Consider the following 20860-nt stretch of genomic DNA (forward strand, 5'->3'; position numbering starts at 1 on the left):
TAATCAGACTTTAGGAGAGTGCTTTAGGAGAATTTCATAAGTAGCTGGAGGTTTTAGTCTCTCCAAGAATTGAGATCTGGCCACATTCTGCCTACCCTTGAAAGGCCTCAAAAAACATTATTTCCTGAGACACAACCTAAATGGATTCTTGCAGTGGAATATAGCATGGCATGAGTATGGCTTGCATTGTTAAAGCAGCACAAATTTTTCATTTCCCCCTTATATGTCTCAGCATAAACACTTTTGGCCCTCTCACTGCATGTTCATCCTTGTAGGGAATGTAAAAAATATCAGTAATTTAAAAATTCTTGAGTGGTTTGGTAATGGTGTAGGGAAAAGACTGGGAAACAGGAACCTGTGTTCAAGTCTCAGCTCTGCCAACTGTATGACTATGAATAGGTCCCTTTCTACTCTTTCAACTTGATTTTCCTCTTCTGTAAAACAAGGGTACTTCTAGTTGAGCTGGCTATATGAATGATTACAGAGGCAAATAAAGGCCTACAGTTATCCCATTTACATTGTGACTTTCTCCATCATGGTTTTGATATATCACAGGTTGACATAAGAAATTACTGTAAATGGGAATTTTGGGGGAGTTTTGCAAAAGCTGCAGGTGACACACAAAGGCCAGCAGACAACACCGAAAAAGTTTAGAAACTCAGAAGTGTGTAAAATATATGTATAGTATTGTAGAATATCAACATGTTTTATCTTTTATATACCATAAATATACCCAATTTCTTTTTAAAAGTTAAAGTTTGTGAAAAGAACATGAAAGCAAAGGGAGAGCCAAAAAAATTTAGGTAGAGTTTCCACATCGTGGGGGTGTTGCCCCTAACACCCCTGATGTGGAAGGGATAACTGTAAAAAAGAATACCAGACTATGATTGAGTAATGATCAAGAAATCAAAAGTCACTTTCTTCCAGCCCAGGACTGCACAAAAAAAGACACAGAAGGTACTGGAAAAGAGGTTCTTCTAGAAAATACTAGCTTGAGTAAACAAGCCAGAAACCCACCAGTGGACCAGAGACACTCCAGAGGCATGTGGAGTCTTAAATGATTCATACTTGGGAGCGGCATATTTACAAGTGAATTCTGTCAAATATTCAAAGAACAGGTAATTCCAACATTATACTTCTCAGGAAAAAATAGGAAAAGAAGAGATCCTGCCAAATTCTTTCTATGATACAAATATGATCTTGATACCCCGACCAGGGAGAGAAAGATCAGAGAAGACTGTAGACCAATGTCCTTAATGAACAAGAGTATAAAAATATGAAATAAAATATTAGCAAAGAGGCTAATGTTAAAAAGATTAAACCCTATGAATATGTTAGATTTATACCAGCAATGCTGTATTGTGAAAACTATGAACATGAAAAAAGAATAATAGGCCATATTATACCATAGAGTAGACCATAATAATAACAAACCAATAAAAATTGAATGATTGTGTCAGTAGAAGCAGGAAAAGATTTTGACTAAATGGAACACCCATTTCTAGAAAGTATAGAAATAAATGGATCTTCCCGGAATATGAAAAATAATATAAATTTAAAACTAAGAGCCAGCATTATCCGTAGTGCAAAAAGCTAGAGGTCTTTTTACTAAGATCCAGGATAAAGCAAGAATTCCATTGCCACCACTTTTTTTTTTTGATATAGTACTAGAAATGTTGGTATAGCAATGAGAAGAAAAAGAAATTGATAGCGTAAGGATAAGGAAAAAGGAAACAATCATTGCACTTTTAAGTAATATAATGGTTTACTTCAAGAACCCTAAAGATTACACTCCAATAAGCTAAAACATTTAATAACATCAGTAAGGTAGCGGGAGATAAGCCCACATAAATCATTAACTTTTCAGTACCATAAAAAACCCTGCAGGATAGATAAAAGGAAAATTTCTATTCAAAGTAACTATAGAATGTATAAAGTGTTTGAAAGTCCACCTACCAAGACATCCATAGGAGCAATATGAACTCTACCCCCAAATTCACTAAACTGTGCTTCTTTGACATAGCAAAAACATTAGACATAATCATATTCATATTTTGTAACCAGCTCAACTATTCCCCAACTGATAGGGCCTTCCTTAGTTTCTAGTTCTTTATTACAACAAAAAAGTGCAACTATAAATATTTTTGGCTACGTGGGTCCTTCTGCCTTTGTTTGTAAGAAATGACAAAAGGGAAGAATTCAAAGAAACCTGGTAAGACTATATGAACTGATGCAGAGTAAAATGAGCAGAACCAGGAGACCAATATGCATGGCGATAGCATGGCTACAATAGTAAAGAAAAACAATGACCAATGTAACAACCAGCCACAACTCCAGAGGATTGAGGTGGATCCATGCTAACCTCCCCCCCAGCCCCACCTTGAAGTGATGGACTAGGGTTGCAGAATGAAACAGATTTTTGGGCATGGTCACTGTGTGGATTTGCTTTGCTTGATTATACTTATTTGTTATAGAAGAAAGGTTTTTTGGAGGGGAAGTGGGGAGTGAAACTATTTATAGTGATGCCCCCCAAAAGGAAGAAAAGATCATTAAAGCCTTTTTTTTTAAAGGCTCAAAAGAGCTTTTAAACACAACTCATTATCTTCCCCTGTAAACCCACCCCTCTTTGCACCTTCTCTATTTCTGTGAAGGAGAACACCATCCTTTCCAGTCACCCTGATTAATTATCTGGGTAGCATCTGCAACTCCGTACTCTCCCTCACCTCATGTATCCAATCAGTTGCCAAATCTTATTTCCATCTGTACTACTTCTCTCCACTCACATAGCCATCATCCTAGTTCAGGTTCTTATCACCTACCTGTCTGTAGTAGCAGTAACCTTCTTTTTGGGCTTTCTGCCCATTCCAGTCCATCTTCCATATGGCTTCAAAAGTTATTTTCCTAAAGCATAGTTCTGACCATGTGACTCTCCTGATCAAGAAGCTCCAGTGGCAGCCTTTTCACTGTTGTTAAAATATAACCTCTTCTGTTTGGGATTTACAGCTCTTCATAATCTGTCCCCATCCTTCTTTTTCAGCCTCCTTACGTATTCCTCCCCACCTTGCTCTCTGTGGTCCGGCCAGACTGACTTGAAGTTCTTCATACATGACACTCCATCTCCCATTTCCCTGCCTCTGCATTAACTGTCCCCCATGCCTAGGATTCTCTTCTTCTCATATCTGCCCTGGTTTCTTTCAAGACTCATTGCAAGCCTGCCTTTTGCATGAAGATTTTCCTGGTCTTCTCTCCTCTCCCAAGCTGATAGGACCTTGTACCCAAGGTCCCAAGTTACCTTGTATCTGTTTATATATGTTTTGTACATACCCATATACATGCATATTGTTTCCTCTGTTACACTGTAATCTTCTTAAAGACAGGGATTTTCATGTTTGTCTTTGTAGCAATTAGAATAGTGCCCAGCACATGATAATAATAAATACATGTTCTTAGATTGATTGAGAGGAAGGTATCCTGAATCAGGAAAGGCTTCATATAGAAGATGGTATTTGAACCTTTTGAAAGATAAAAGAGATTTTAAGAAAGTAGAGGTAAGGAGAAAGTGCATTCCCAGCATGGGGGACAACCTATGCATAGAGACATGATATATAATATTATGTGTGAGCAAAGTAAGGAGACCAGTTTGACTAGACCAAAAAGAACACAAAGGGGAGTAAGGTAGCAGACTCCAAATTAGAAGGCTGTTGTAGCAAAACCAGTGCAGCTAAAATTAAAAGGAAAGCAGGCAACTGGGAAAACATTTTTATAGCAAGTTTCTTGGAGAAAAGTCTCATTTCTCAAATACAGAGGGAACTAAGCCAAATTTATAAAATCAAGAACCATTCTTCTATTGATAAATGAACACAGAATAAGAACAGGCAATTTTCAGGAAGAAATCAAAGCTATCAAGTCATATGAAAAAGTGCTCTAAATCACTAATTAGAAAATTATAAATTAAAACTATTCTGAGGAACCACCTCACGCTCATCAGACTGACTAACATGATAGATAGAATGACAAAATGCCCAATATGGGAAAATAGGTATACCATTGCACTGTTTGTGGAGCTGTGAACTGGTCCAACCATTTTGGAGAACAATTTGGAACTATGCCCAAAAGGTTATAATAAGACTTTGACCCAGCAATACTGCTACTAGGTCTGTACCTAAGGAGAGCAAAAAAAAAGGAAAAGGACCAATATATACAAAAATATTTATAGCAGCTCTTTTGGTGGTGGCAAAGAAAAACTGAGGAGATGCCCTTCATTTGGAGAATGGCTGAACAAGTTGTGGTATGTGATTGCAATGGAATGCTATTGTGCTGTAAGAAATGATGAAGGGAATAGTTTCAGAAAAACGTGGGAAGACATGAATGGATGTAAAGGGATTATGACAATGAATTGTGAAAAATTTAGCTACCCTGATCAATACAATTATCCATGACCATTGTAAAGGACTCGTGATGAAAAATGCTATCTACTTCCAGAGAGAGAACTGATGAACTCTGAGTGCAGAGTAAAGGATTTTAATTTTCTTTCTTTTTTTTTCCTACAGCAGGCCTAATGTATAAATATATTTTGCTTGACTTCATATGTATAATGGGTATCATATTTTTTACCTTCTCAATGGGTAGAGGAGGGGGTGAAGAGAGGGAAAGAATTTTGAACTAAAAATTTTAAAAATTTAAATGCTTTTAAAAAAGGCTATTGCAGTAGCCTAGGTGAGAGGTAGTGAGGGCCTGAACTAAAGTGGTGGCCATGGTGGAGAGAAGAAAAAAAGGAAATGAAAGATGTTATAGAAGTAAAATTGATAAGACTTGACAGTAGGAGAATGAGAAATCTTAAAGACTGTCCTCTAAAAAGGTACCTCCTATGCATCTGTCAAAATCATAAATGATTCCATGAAAGATTAGACAACCTTCTGATTATTAATATCAAACAAGGTATAAATCAGAAAGACATTTACTCAATATATTTATCACTGTTGTGGGATGATATCTAGCACAAAGTCTAAAACAAAGAAGAATTCACTTTAGTATGAGCTTTAAAAAAAAAGATAGGGGCTTTAACAGTGAGAATGAGGGATAACTGATGAAGAGTTTACCTGCTCCATTGGTATCTACGTAATATCAAGAAAGTGTTAGGAAAGCCACCGACTCTGGTGGTTTTATGGGGGGACATGGATAAGAATTGAATAGGCTAAGAAGATTGTGAATAGGTTTTGATGGGCATCACCGGAGGGAGTAACCGCACCCATGAGATCAGGCTCCTTTGCTGCAGGTACTAGACTGTCAGGAAGCGACAGAGATAAGGAAGATATGGTCTACATCTTCAAGAAACTTTAACATCTAGTAAATATTTAAGAAAAAGAAAAAAACCTCTGCATGTCAAAAAGAAAGTGACACTATATTAAGTACACAACAGAACTTTCCTGTTTCAGGGATCTGTAGTTTTGTTAGTTTGGATACTTCTTTCCTTCAAGCAGATTTCAACCTCTCTGTAATTTGGCCTTTGAGAGTTGAATTCAAGTCACTAAGTATTTATTAAGTGCCTAGTGTGTGCTAGGCAGTGAGTATGCAAAGACAAAAATGGAAACAGCCTTTTCCCTGAGGGAACTTGCCTTCTACTAGAGTTCCTGTGGCTGAAAAAAGTCAGCCTGGTGATGAATTTCTCTTGACTGAATTAGGCCAGTCCTCAGACAAAATATTCATTCTGTCTATCAGGATGTAGATCTGTTCTCAAAATGTTTCCTAAGGTCTTCAAAGGATAATTTGAATGTATCTGTATGCTGCTGCTGACCTTGGTAGCCAAAAATAAAATAAGTGACCTTCTCTTTCTGTCACTATTTCTTCTCTCCCCCTCACTTTCATCCTCACCCTCAGCCCAGTGAAACATGGAATGTGTAGCATGCAAGTAAAGCAACCCATATATTTGAATCTGCTGTTTGGTAAAAATAATATTTTAAAATATTAAGGAAGTAGAATTTGTTATTGTCTAAGAGAGTGAGGAATTGATGATTTTTACTGAATTTTTACAAACTTTCTTTCTCTAGCTTTGGAGTTAAATTTCAAGAGCTGAAGGTTGTCATCATAGAATTCTGATATTATTTTAGATGCATTTCTTGATTTTTTGGAGCCAAGTGTAAAGGCAGACCTCCAGTTATAAATGTAACTGGAAAATAGCCTTCTGGGAGAGCTTTTGATTTGCATGAAATGATTTAATTGAGCCATCAGCCGGGAGAGATAGCAGCATGCTCCCCAGCATGTCTCAGGTAGAATTATTAGACCTAACTGAAGGCAGAGTGATTTTACCACCTTAGCTTCACAGTAATTGCTGTGAAATGTACTGCCTGGAGTATCTTCCTGCTTCATTGCAAAATTCAGGTTTTTAATCCACTATTTTCCTTTATGTCTTGTTTCTATATAGTTGCTTCCATTGGAAAGAATAATAGGAAACGTTTTATCGCATTGGAAACTGACAAATTTGTTCAAAATGCTAAAATTGAATTTCCCCACCCACCCTCTGTAACACAAGCTTAGACTGCACAGTTGAATTTCATAGAGGCAAAGTATTTGAAGATTCTTCTGAAAAGAGTACACTTTCCAGTTTTAAAAACTGATTATATGGGCATTTAGTAATGCGATTAAAGAATCATAAAAGCATGTCTAGTAAAAGTTCAGTTTCAACAAAGGATATCAGTGGAATACACATTTAAATAGTAAACATTTTGACAGATTTATATACTTTTGACTTCACTTTCTAAGATTTTGTTTATAAAATAAAATATATGCCACTTCTTTTGCCCTCTTTTTAAGAAATGGCACAGAGGAAGTTACATCGTTTGTTTTCTAGAAAGTAAATTCTTTTTATTTTATTAAAGCATGCTTTGAAGTAAGTCATATAATATTATCTATCATTCATCTTTACCATGTCAAATTAATATATGGACAGATTATGAAAAATTCTCCTTTTATAACAGGTTTTCCTATGATCTATTTTAAATAGCTTTTTTTTGCCCAGAAGAGATTTTTTTCATTTTAGAAATAGAATAATTCATAGACTTGATATAAATGCAACAGAACTTGCTAGTGTTTATTTGAAATTGAAGTCAAATCTACTGTTTTATCATTTATCCCATGCTAGTTATGAAAATGAATGAAAATGAGATTCCATATATTTTTATATATGTAATGATAGAATATATAATGTAATAGTTTAATTACAATGTAAAATGTATCGCTACATTACATATAGATATAAATATGTAGCACATTTCATCCCTTCCTTTCTGGGTCAGGTTTATATTCAGATTAGACTGTTGGATAAAAGGTACACACATGTATTTTTCTTTCTCTTTTAAACTGAAAATTTCCTTTTTGTGTTTGTTCTGTTAAATCTTTTTGTTTAAAAAAAAGAAACTTTTATTAGTTACATTACTCCTAATAAGTTTATCTTCTAGGGAGGAGAATATATATATTCCAAGTAACTTATCTAAAAGCCATTCTAATCAATATTAGAGAAATGCAAACCTACCTAATTGAGTCTTGATACCAGGCATGGATGAGCTATAGTTAAAAAGCCATCACTGAAGAAAACCGTGAAGCTGTCTACTTTGGGAGTGATCCTCCATGCCACCAAACTCACTCTCCCCATGGCCATTCACTTCCCCAGGTGTATAAAAAGAAAGTCGCTGTGAAATTGGGAGACTTCAATCACAGAGTGACCAAGCAAGAGGAGGACTTTGCTGAGAAGAGTGATCAGTACCAGCGAGAGATGAGGCACCTCCAGCAGCTGCTGAGAGACAAGCAGGAGACTCTGGAAGAAGTGCTTCAACAGAAAAGGTAAAGCCAGCCGTCCCTCCTGGTGAGCTGACTGAGCGTGCCCTGGGGGCAGGGAGGAAGGTCAGCATTGGCACAGCTTCTGCAGCCCCTGCTTGCCAGGAGCCTCCCATCTGACAGCTTCAATGCTTTCTTAGGGCTGTGTCCGCTAAAAAACCTCTGCTCCCTTTCCTCTTCCCTGGCCTCCCTCCTCCATCTCCCAAGGTAATACAATCCTTTAAGGGAGTGGCTTAGAAATAGCAGCTCTTTAAAATATGATAAAGTGCTTCAAAATAGAGAAAAAAGGTGATTTGATATGGAGAAGAATCCAGGTCACACATTTGGAAGGTATAGTATGTCAGGAGATCACTGGAAATCCTAGTAATGTAATAAACTCTCTCCTGAAAACTGGTGTAGTCACTTCATCTGAATTTTCAGACAAGTGATAACTAAAAGCATTTGGATTAACAAGTTTTGCTGACCAGGGTTAGTTGGATCCATTTTTGGTTTAAGAAATTGACATTGTCAAGGTATTGTATTAACTACTAATGTAGATTGTCAGAAACCCAGGCATAAATGGAAAACAAAAACAGTTCAGAAGCAGCCCTAGATAGGTTTTGATAATTAATCCTGGACATGCCCTGTAAATAGAAATAGTTCCTTGAAGAGACCTTCCCTCTGGTTTAAGCTTTAGTGGTACATTTCTCTTGCCACCAAACAGTAACTCTGAGAGAGTTAATTAAGCAGTCATTTTGTAAATCATACTACCTGTTGGAAAATAATTATTTATAAATTTATGGGAACTTAACAGCAGAGAACAAATCTATTTGCATCTGTGATAGCTGCTCTCCTGTATAGGATACATAGTACTCTGGACTCTGACTAAACAGTCAGTACTTTCCCAATCAGCATAATCTTTTCAAATTTTTAGAAATTTATCAAGCAGTATTTTTTAATTAACTGAATAAAAAACTTATACTTAAATCTTTGTGCAGCAACTATATGGTGTCAGGATGGAAGCTTCTGAGTTGATTTAATAATCTACCTGTTCCTCTTCATAGCGTGATTTCATTGGGAATCTGATGATTAAGCAACCTAGAAGTGTCATAAGCTGCAGCATCTAGGACAGTTGACCTTAACCTGCTATCAAAGTGGCATGTGCTTTGAGTCCTCTTTCTAGGAGTGGAGTTATTAGATTTCTACTCATATATCTGTGTTCCTTTTCTTCATCATCAACTGTTTGAACCATTCACTATGACATTCTGGGCTGCCCTCAGAGGAATCACAGTCAGTCTAGTTGGGGAGATCGGACATACACATAAAGAGACAACTCACAGTACAGGGCAGCATATCCATAATACTCCAGGAATTCAGAATAGAGAGCACTCTTCAGGAATAGCCTCTTCCTTGGTTCTCATTAAAACCAGCAGTTGTGTGTACTTATGCAGCAGCTGACTGAGCCTTAGGATGTGCTCTGTGACCATGGAGTCAAAGAAGAACTTTCTGGCCTGCCCCACATAGACATTAATTAAGATCCCTGCGCCCCCCCCAATTCACCTCATTTAGTGAAGTACTAACCAGCCAGAGATTCTTAAATTGTCAGAGGTAGAAATAAGTGGCCCTAAAAAAATAAACATCCTTATGTTTTATGTCTAATGAAAGACAAAAATTTTCATTTATTAGACTTATCTTTTGTGGACACATCTTAACATGTAATCTATTTTGCATTAAATCTTCTTTGCTTGATAGACACCTTCAGAGAGCTCTCGTTGCTTTTCTAGCCATTTGGGGCTATTTGTACAACAGACTTCAGCTTTGATATCATCCATAATGCCTGTCTTCTCTGATGGATAGTGTCATTTATATCTTTATCTTTTTGAAATAGTAAGAGGTGCTGAAGCTACAGGTGCAATAGTTATCTACTAAATAAATAAAAGATGAAGGCTGTCTAGGGAAAGTTGTGTAGTTTGTCAAAATGAACCTGACAGTTATCTTGTATTACTCACATCTTGCATTAAGCAGCCCTTTTCACTATGCCAGTATTGCAACTGACCATACCTGAATTGGAAGTATTGCTGGTTTATATTGCAATATCAAATAGTGTATATAGATGACAGAAAATTCACTGGCTTCAATTTCTCCATCCTACATGACTGTTTAATTTTCTGTTCTTTGAGGTTTATTCTAAGTCTCTAACATCTCTTGATTTTTCCATTTAGACTAATGCACAAAAGTGACCATAAAACCTTTTTCCTTAAAGTAATTCATTAAATATTGATTAGGTAGACAGCTTTATAATGCAACGATAATTTGAAAATTAAGTACAGTTCCCAAGGTTATAGAACTTATATTCATCTCCTAAGCCTTTTTAAAAAATTCAGTAGCTGCAGATTTTTCTGGCTCTAATTGTTGTCTCCCAAAACAGATCAATCAATAATCTAGTTTCTCTAAAATTATTTTAATAATCCACCTTCCAGAAATTGTTTAAAAAAAAAAAGACTCTCCTGTATTTAGTAAGCTCTGTGAATGTCTGTCCTCATGAAATTTTTCCTGTCTCTATTTTGGTCCCCACTGTTAAGAAAAAAGAGGTTAGAGAAGTTATTGTTAGAAGTTACAGTTACTAATCATGTGTGGCTTGGCAACCATCAACTTGGTTTTGGGTTAGTACTGTAATTATGTAGATTTGCAACTCAGAAAAAAAGTGTTGTCAGCAGAAAACAGATTTAAATAATGTACCTCATGGTTTGGTAGTAATGTTAGAAATGAAGGACAAGCCTTTTTTAAACACTTCAAATTTTATCACAATACATTTAAATTAGAGTTTAATTTATTGTAAATTTTAAGTCATGATTATATAATTATATTAAAGAGTAGAGTATGGGAAAGAGGGAAGTAGTTCGTTCAACAAATGTGACTTAATATTGTATATCTACTAGCTGAAGTTAAGGAAAGCTCCAGACTGGTTGATTACATTAGTACTTTTAGATACCTCACAGAATCCTTGTGAAGAAAACACTGTAAGCTTTAAGACAATATGTAAATATAAATATTATTATATTATATATAATTATATGTTATTAAAATTGTACAAACAGAAACAAAATTACTTAACAATCCTCCAAACATATTCATTTGGATTTGACTTACCCAACCAGAGTGAGTGAGGAGATAGTATTTTCCAATGACATCGTACTTTTTTTGGTTTGGACTTGTGATTTTATTGGTGTAAAGAGCTTCTCTGAGAGACTCCCTCTACCAATCCAGAATTGAAACTTACATTCATACAGACAGTGTCTTGCCCAGAGCCACAAAGCAATGTGACTGTTTTTTTTTAATATCCTTTCTCAGATCTGTGTGACCAAGTGCCACAGTTTAGTCCCAACTTTGAATTCTTTACTTTTATGCTTGGTCCTATCTTTCCAAAAGAGTCCTCAACTCTTATCACCTTCATATACACCTCAACTCCTCTCTCTTTATCTTCCTCTCAGCATCATTTAGAGATAAGTCTGGTTGTTCAGCAAGCCATCTTCTGATACATGGAAGAACTTGACCTTCAGCTAGATTGATGAAACATTTTAATGATTAACACCATGGAGGGGGGACGACTAGCTAGATGAAACCTTTTAGAAATCGGAAATTAACTTTATGCCTGGTAAATGGTGACTTTTCCCCCAGTGTTTTGGATTTTCTTACATCATAGTATGTATGACTTCATTTTAGAATGTACTAAGTGCTTTCTGTGTTCAGGGTATCATGGTAGATGCTGGGGGTGTAAAGATGAAAAATGACACAGCCTTTACCTTTATGGAGTTGATAATCTCATGGAACAATGAGATGTGTGTCCTGATAGCTGTAAACCAAGTTAGAAAATCTCAGGAGATTTGAGAAGAGAAGGGTTTCGCCAGGGTGACTAGAAATAGGGTTGTAGAAATAGTAACATCGAATCTGCGTCTTAAATTAAGAGAAGGGCTTCAGTAGGTATACAGTAGGTTGATGAATCTGTGTGAATGCAAAAGCAGGGAGAAGGTGAGGTGAGTCATGGAACATCAAGTTGCCTCCTCTGGGTAGAGGGTAAAGCGTGCTAAGGGAGTGCTGTGCAGTGATGCTGTGAAGGTGAATTGAAGCCACATCATAGACGGCCATGTAGGCCAAGCTAAGGAATCTGTATTTTATCCTTTAGGCAGTGAGGCAACTTTTGAGCAGATGACATGATCCAATCATGTAGGATTGTTTTTGTTTTGTTTTAACACTTGCAGAGGTTATGTAGAATTTTGTCCGTTATTATATGAGTTTTTAAAACTAAGTCTCTTGGATTTCAGTTACTAATTAAAGAATAATTTTTTTTTTTGAGAAGTGACTTACTCAGCTGGAACATCAAAGAGGTATAAAACTTAAGGCTCCAAGAAGGGACTCTATTACAATTTTATCTATAGGGTCAGAGCAGTGACTTTTAGAATACTAACATCCTTTAAGGTACTATTTAAAATATTTGTGATTAGGTACTATTACTTCTTAGGTACAATGATAAAACTTTAAAATCCTGCTTGGAAGCTCTGATGGTTTTTGAAACATATTTTGAGTTCAAAGCTATTTATAGTGAATGAACCACATATTTCTTAGACAGAGAAGGTAAAAATGACTAAGTTACTAATCTTGATAGGCTTTTTTTCTTTCCTTCAGCTCTCCATCCACTCCATGGGGGCATCATCATTATAGAAGCATGTATCATTACTCCTAAAGTTGGAAGGGTACTAGGGGCCATGTAGTTCACCTTCCTCTTTTTACAGATGGAAGTTAAGGGATTTGTCCTCAATCAGAGAAGCAGTAGGCTTAAGAGGCAGATTCTGAACACGGATCGACTCCTTAGATAGTATCTATCTATTCTACCATGATAACCCATCCTTTAAAGCCCATTACAAATGCCATCTCCTCCAAGAGACCTTCCCCGATCCCTACTTCTTAGAAACATTCCCCCTCCAATTAACCGTAATCACCCAGTATTTATTAAATACCTTCTCTTGTGCTAGGCACTGTGCTAACACCTATGGATGCAATCCTCTCTTTCAAGGAGTTTGCATTCTAATGGGGAGGAGACAACAAATACGTATATAAATATACATAGCATAAATATAAAGTGATTAAATATATAGATTTACAGAGTAGTTAATATACAAATATTACAATAGACAATATATATACAAATGTTTCAATAGAGTATACATACACATATATGCATAAAGTAGTTATGCCCATATATACACAAGAGTAGTTAATATACAAATATTACAATAGACAAATCTATACAAAGTAGTTAAATACAAGGTAGTTTGGAAGGGAAGACACTAGCAGTTGAGTGGATCAGGAAAGGTTTCTTATAGAAGATGCTGTCTAAACTATGTCTTATGGTAGAAATGGCAAGTTTTGGCAACTGATTAAATATGTGGAGTGAGGGAGACTCTGGAATCAAGGCTGACACATAACCTCCACTGGCATGAAGCAGGCCTCCTGAGGCTTAACAGGAAACAACATCACCACTAGCCACAAGGTTGGATCTTGAGGGAGGACCGTGAAACATCTAAGTCTCTGGCTGCTGAAGTAAAAACCCCATTCTCCATTCCCAGTTGTGCCCACTCCCTCATTCCCCTCCATCTCAACCCTATCCCCAAAATGTTCCACTGCAGATCTTCCCTCATCTTCCCCTATTCTCTTTAGAATGTTCAGTCCATAATTAATGAACTTGATTTCATCCTAAATCTTTTCCTTTCTCCCTCCTTTCATCTTCTGGTATTAACAAATCTGGTGCCCTTCTGATGAACCTGCACCCTTGACTCCCTTTCCAATACTGGTTGCGCTTTCATTCATATTCCTTCCTGATCATGATGAGGAAGTTGGAATACTTCTTGCTCCCCATTGGCACTTCCAGATTCCTTATCTAAAAATATTTAATCATTTAATCTTTTCCTTTTATTTAATCTTTCTCTCTACCTTATAACTCCCAACTCTGTTCTTCATCCTTCCTATAACCTCAAATCCCTCTAATCCTCTGTTATTTCCCAGGCCTTCACTGCTACACTGACCACACTCTCCTTCTTTGACTGTCTTAATCCTTGGTGTAACAGTTCAACTCTGCACTTTCATCACTTGTCCCATTGTCCTTTCTTCGGTCATACCTGGCCAAAATCCAACCTTGGATTACTACTATCATCTGCCACCTTTGCTCCTATTCCCATGTTGCCTAATGAAGTTAGAGAAAGTCATGAAACCGCATGGGCTGATGCAAAGTGAAATGTACTGTGTACAAAGTAACAGCATTATTGTAAGATTATCAACTGTGAATGATTTAGCTATTCTCAGCAATACAATGATACAAAATAACTCTGAAGGACTTATGATGAATAAAGCTGTCCATCCCCAGAGAAAGAGCTAGTGGTATCCGAATCCAGATTGAAATATACTTTCTTTGTTTTTCTTTAATTTTTTTTGGTCTATATTTTCTTTCACAACATGACTCTTATGGATGTTTTACATGACTACACATGTGTAACCTATAACAAATTGCTTACATTCTCAATGGGGGGGATGGAAGGAAGGGAGAGAATTAGGAACTCAAAGTTTTAAAAACCAATGTTAAAAATTGTTTTTACATGTAACTGGGGAAAAATAAAATACTAAATAACAGCTAAAAAAAAAAAAAGAAACTACGAGTCCACTACAAATTTACGCTGCATAATCTCAGCTGGGTCCCCATGGCAGCAAAACACTTCTTTTACACCTCTCTAATCAGTTACCTATCCCACTTACCACAGGGGCTATTCCAGACCCTTTCATCCCTCCTCAAACCTCCCATGGCATCCCTTCCCCCTACCTCAGTCAAGGACCTTGCTTAATACTTCATTGAAAAGATTGAGACCATTCACTAAGGGCTCTTTTTTATTTCTTGCTCATCTCACAGCATTCAAATGTTTTCCTCCACTATTTTCCGCATCCCTGTCTCACATGAAGAGGTGGCCTTTCTCCCTGCCAAGGCAAATACCTCTCTATGCCCCCTTGATACCACCCCACCATCTCCTCCTTCCAGTTTCTCTATCCATCATTCCCAGTTTCTTGGTCCTTCACATTGTCCCTGTTTGTTCTTTCCCTGCTGCCTGTAAACAAGCCCGTGGCACTCATCCTTCAGAAGCCCTCACATTGTCCATCCCTGCCAGCTATCATCCTATATCTTTACCTTCTGTTTTGCCTTCTCAACTGAGCTCTTTGAGAAGTCTGTCTACAATGGGGGCCTCTACATCCTCTCTTCTTCACTTGCTTCTTTTGCTTTTTGCAGTCTGACTCCTAACCTCCTCATTCAACTGAAACTCTTCTCTCCAAAGTCACCCGTGACTTCTTCAGTGCTGTAAATGATGGCCTTTTTTTTTTTTTCAGTTCTCTTCCTTCTTGACCTCTTCTCAGCCTTTGACTTCAACTTCCTTCTTCTCCTGATTACTCTCTCTTCTTTATGTTTTTGTGACACTGCTCTCTCCTGGTTCTCCTCCTACCTGTCTGACTATTCTCTCATTCTCCTTTGTTGGATATTCCGGTCATACCTACTAAAAATGGATATTCCTTAAGGTTGTCTCTTCTTCTCTTCTACTCTTATATTATATCTCATCAGTTCCTATGAATTCAATTACATCTCTTTCAAAGATCTGTCTATCCAACCCTTACCTTCCTCCAGAACTCCAGTTCTGTGTCACCAACTGCTTTTTAGACATCTAAAACCAGATGCCCCAGAGGCATCTCGAACTCAACATGTCCTAAAGAGAGCTCATTATCTTTTCCTCTGAACTCTCCTCTTCTAAATTCCCTCTAAATTCCTGTCAAGGGCAGTATCATCTTCCTGATTCCTCAGACCTCAGTGTCAACCTAGATCTCTCACTTGAAGTCATCACACATATATAATCTGTTGCCAAGTCTCATCATTTCTACCTTAACAATATTTCTTGTGAATGTTGCTTTCTCTGTGTTCACACAGCCCCTACCCTGGTCCAGGATCTCATCCCCTCACATACCTGGACTATTTTAATAGATCTTCCTATTAAAACCTTCCATTTTTTCCCCATTCCAGTCCATCCTCCACTCAGCTGCCTAAGGGATTTTCCCAAGGTATAAATCTGACCATGCTACCCCCTTAGTCAGTAAACTCCAGTGACTCACTATTACCTCCAGGATCAAATACAAAATTCTCTTTTTGCCATTTATTTAAAACTTTTCACAACCTGAAAAACACTATCTGTTTCACCCATCATATATTTTGCTCCCTTCCATGCACTCTGCAGTCCAGCACCATTATCTGTCTTGCAGTTCTTCACAAAGGACATTCATCTCCCAAGTCTTTGACTTTGAATTAGTTGTCCCCCATACCTCGAATGTGCTCCCTCCTATCCCTGACCTTCTGGCTTCCTTCAAGACTCAGTTGAATGTTGTTCTCTAAATAGAATATCATTCATTAATGGTATGGACTGTGCTTTTGTCTTTGGGTTTTTGCTTTTGGGTTTTGTTTTTTGTTGTTGTTTTTTATCCCTAATGCTCAGCACCCCGCCTGACACAATGTTAAGTGCCTAATAATGTTTGTTGACTGACTGTTGACTGTAAGAATAGAGATTAGAATTTCTGCTAATTATTATCAAACTGTAGCACCTGTTATATTTGACAACTTATAGCATGTATCTAATTAATGTTAACCTGCAGATCATAATATCATAGATTTGGACCCAAAAGGAAACTTAGAGGTCATTGAGTCCTCATTTTATGGAGCAGCAAATTTTGAATTCTGTCCTTCCTGATTCCAAGTCTAGCACACTATCTACTGTGCAACTTAGGTAGTTACCCCATGAATCCAGGCTCAATTAGCAGTTATCTAACAGGTGATTTTCCCTGGACAAAGAAGTACTTGGACTAGTACTTTATAAAAGTTACTTTTAAAATGTTTTGACCCATATTTAAAGTTTCTGACCAGAGAGGAGTTCCCTAATTACATGGGACATTTCTTTCTTTGAGAATTGAATACATTCTTTAACATGGTGCATTGCACAAATACAGGCTTGATTTGTTGCTTGATCCCTAGTGTGTCCTTTTCTACCTTCTTTATTCTGCCTGAGAGATTTTAACAGCATAATTGCTTAAAATTTTGAAAGCATTGGGTTTTTCCATTTGATCAGTCTAACTAAATATGTGTTTTTGTTTTGCATGAAACAACTGTCTCCTGTTTAATTTTTACAGCCATACTTTTAAGTACTATCATAAGTTAATGATGATTTTTAGGCTGCCTTATTTTGCCCTACCACCTTTCTTACTGCTTAATATGCTTCAGTTTTTCCCAGAGGTTTTCATTTCATGTTGGAAAATCTCCTCACATACCAGCCTCTTGAGTTTAAATATTTATTTGCTTATGTTCCTATTCTGCTTCTCTAGCATGACCTTTGACAGACCAGTTGTTAGAAAATCATCTAGGCCATATTTTATTTGCACTTTGATAAGTCCTTCTGAACTTTTTAGTTCCACTTGTCATATGATCTTTTATTAGAGCTTATCATTATCAGTGGTTTAGATATGGAATTACTGATCTTTAGCTTTTTTTTTTCCACAGTTACTTTCATTAACAATAATGTGGAAGTGCCCAGATCTGTCCGTCATTGGTAGAGGAACTCCTGGTATAGAGAATTCTGTGCTGACTAAATTATAGCTCTTAAAATATTTTAGTATTATTACCTAGGCACACATGTGAGGATATCTTCTAGCTTAAAATGTTTGTAATCATTTAATCCCACTCAGACAGTTCTCTCAAAATTATTTCTGAGTGTGGTAAACACCTAAACTTTAGCTCATCCTCCACTCAGGACAATGCCGCTTCTAGTGAGGTCTCCACTCAGGTCACTTTAGTTACCTGTCATGGCACTCCTTTCTTTGTAATTTGAGAAGATGAGGGCTTGGGAACCCTGACTTGTTAATCTTTTTGCCCTGGCACCCAACTCAGGGTCCTGAAAGGTACGATAGCTAAATAGGTAAGGGAGGAAGGGAAGGATTCTTTCTGCTAAGTTTGTGTTATTTGTTATTCACTATCTTGTGAAGTATTAAATATTTTTTTTTCTTTTTAGGCAGTTGGGGTTAAGTGACTTGCCCAAGATCACACAGCTAGTAAGTGTCAAGTGTTTGGTCTGAGGCCAGATTTGAACTCAGGTCCTCTTGACTTCAGAGCCGGTGCTCTATCCATCGTACCACCTAGCTGCCCCTTAAATGTTAATTATATTAACACAGGCCTAGCACCTAGCCTAATACTCGGAGATTCTTAATAAATGTTTGCTGAATTTAACTGAAATTGTGTTGTTAATGCCCTAGGAAAGTACACCAGTTAAAGGAAACGAACAAAAAATCCTTTCTTAAAGCAAAGTATCCTTTTATAATAGAAATCTTCACCCTTTAATTTGTATTTTCTAAGTTCTGATGGTCTTTAAATGGGGGGTGCTTACTCCCCAGAAGGTTTTACAATCTTTTAACTGCTTTTCATTATTATTATGGAGTGAACTTTAAAAACACCCACCATATTGGTGACTGTACTATAAATAATGAATATTTATCAGATATTTTACTTTGCTCTACTTATTTCTTTTTTTTCCTGTGGACTAGACCTGTAATTTCATTGGTACAGGGATTTTGAATGAGGAAACTACCTTCACCAACTAAGATCAACAACCGCTCTACCTCTTGTAGTCTGAGAGCTGCCTGAGGCACTGAGAACCTAAGCCACCTGCTCACAGTTATACAACTAATATTTGTTGAAGCTAGTCTTAAACCTTGGGTCTTCCTAACTCCAAAGCCAGCTTTCTATCAATTATGCACTGCCTCCCTTGCACTATTTCTGTTGCGTTCCAGATTTAATGCGAAAAGTCCTAGATTTTCATATATATTTTCTGCACCTTTATAATCATCTATTTACCTCAACAAACATTAATCATTCTATCACGTATTTTTTTTAAAGTGACTACACTGTGCAAAGATACATCATAGGGATATAATGAAGTAATATTACAGGTCCTTGCTCTATAATAAAGAGGAGATATGACATATGCACAGATGAGTATGACAGTGAAGATAGAACGTAATTGGTATAAAAATCCAAAGCAAATGCTTTAGGAAAAATTTGAGGTATGAGACATCACTTTTTTTTGTTTTATTTTTTTCTGTTTGACTTTATTTTTCAGTTAACAAGAATTTATTTTCTCTCTCTCCCATTCCTACATGCTTTCTCCCTCCCTTCCCCTCCAAATTTAAAAGAAGATAATAAAAACAAAACTCTACTAACAAGTCAACAAGCATTAGATGCTTACTATGTGTTCATGCAGTGTGTTAAGCTCTGGAAATACAGAAACAAGCAGAAATAAATTCAGTCTCTGCTCTCAAAAAGCACGTAAAAGGGACACAGAAAAGGAAGCTGAAAGGAAGGGTGGTGAGATTGGGGAATGAAGGAACCTAGCGAGGAGACATGGTAGAGAAAATCCTGTGGAGATGAATCAGGAGTAAAGCTTGGAGAAGAATGAATACCTGGTTGGCCTAGGCCTCCAACTTAAAATGGAAGTTCTGGGAGGAACCAGCCAATCAGTGGGAAAGGCCACAAGGGCAGAGAATACTTCCAGTGTGAGAAGTAGTCCAGAGTGAGCCTCCACGGTGAAGAAGTTTCTATTGCGTGGTAGAGAAAGTCCTAAAGCTATAAGACAGGAGAGCACTTCACAGAGGAGTAAAGATCATTAGAAAAAATGACTAGTAACGAATAGGCATGGTCAGGAAAAACAAATTCCCACATTATCCCTGTCCACAAATGTATGTCTCATTCTACATCTTGAATACAGTATCTTTTCGTCAGGAGGTAGATAGTAGAGACCACCATCAACCCTCTGTTATCATGGTTGGTTATTGAATTGATTAGCATTATTAAGTCTTTCGTTGCCATCTGTCTTTACGCTGTTGATGCCATTATATAAATTCTTCTTTTTCTTGTTCTCACTTTACTCTGCATCAGTTCATATAGTCTTCCTAGTTTTCTCTGAATACACCCCTTTCATAATTTCTTGTGGCATAACAGTATTCTATTACATTCATATACCATAATTTGTTCAACTGTTCTGAAAATGATGGGCTCTCCTTTAGTTTCCAGTTCTTTGCCATTACAAAAAGAGCTGCTATAATATATATGTATGTATGTATGTATGTATGTGTGTATATATGGGTCGTTTTCTTCTCTCTGATCTCTCTGGTATATATACACACACACATATACATATATGTATATATAGGCTTAATAGATATATTGACTTTAGTGGCATGGGACTGCAAGATGTCTGTAGAGAGATATCACTTTTAACTGGTAGTATCAGGAAAGACTTCATGAAAGAATTACAGCTTGAGCTGTGTTTTTAAGGCAGGGAAGGATTTGAACAAAAGGAAATAGAGAATATAATGCAAGAGAGATGGTTTGCCTCAGTTCAGGTGAGAGATGGAGCAGAGTAGGATGAGATATGGAAAAAGCTAGCTGTCATTTTGGGTGGGAGGTCTAGTATATGAAATATTGTGAATTAATGCTGGAAATGAGCTATGGCTATATACTCAGAAAGATATTTTAAATTGACAGTCAGAAACAGAGCTCCCTTGAAGATCCTACTGTTCTTTCTGACTGTCCTAAAAAAATATTCCATATATTCAAAATATTTTTTAAGGTTCTTTGGGAAGGAAAACCAAAGGGCCCCTGTCAGTCCACAGAGTGCTGAAAATTGCTGCCAAGCCTGCTTCCTGTACAAATTAAGTCTTTATTAGAAAAGAGAGACAGAAGAATTGGAAATTGAGGGGATGCCCATCAATTGGGGAATGGCTGAACAAGTTGTGGTATATGAATATAATGGAGTACTATTGTGCTATAAGAGATGATGAGCAGGTGGACTTCAGAAAAACCTGGAAAGACTTGTATGAACTGATGCTGAGCGAAGAGAACAGCACCAGGAGAACATCGTACACAGTAACA

General features: G+C 37.0%; 1 protein-coding gene across 2 annotated transcripts in view; it reads left to right on the forward strand.

Annotated features, from left to right (window-relative positions):
* LOC114046894 (centrosomal protein of 89 kDa-like) overlaps nucleotides 1-20860 on the forward strand; it is a 160891-nt gene that overhangs the window by 134403 nt on the left and 5628 nt on the right. For both annotated transcript variants that reach the window (XM_027867502.1, XM_027867503.1), the window contains exon 18: nucleotides 7667-7836. In XM_027867502.1, coding sequence (XP_027723303.1) covers nucleotides 7667-7836 — 170 coding nt within the window. The remainder of the gene's footprint in view (nucleotides 1-7666; nucleotides 7837-20860) is intronic.

This window comes from Vombatus ursinus, unplaced genomic scaffold (genome assembly GCF_900497805.2).
Source record: "Vombatus ursinus unplaced genomic scaffold, bare-nosed wombat genome assembly UNPS02014786.1, whole genome shotgun sequence".
Lineage (NCBI taxonomy): Eukaryota > Metazoa > Chordata > Mammalia > Diprotodontia > Vombatidae > Vombatus > Vombatus ursinus.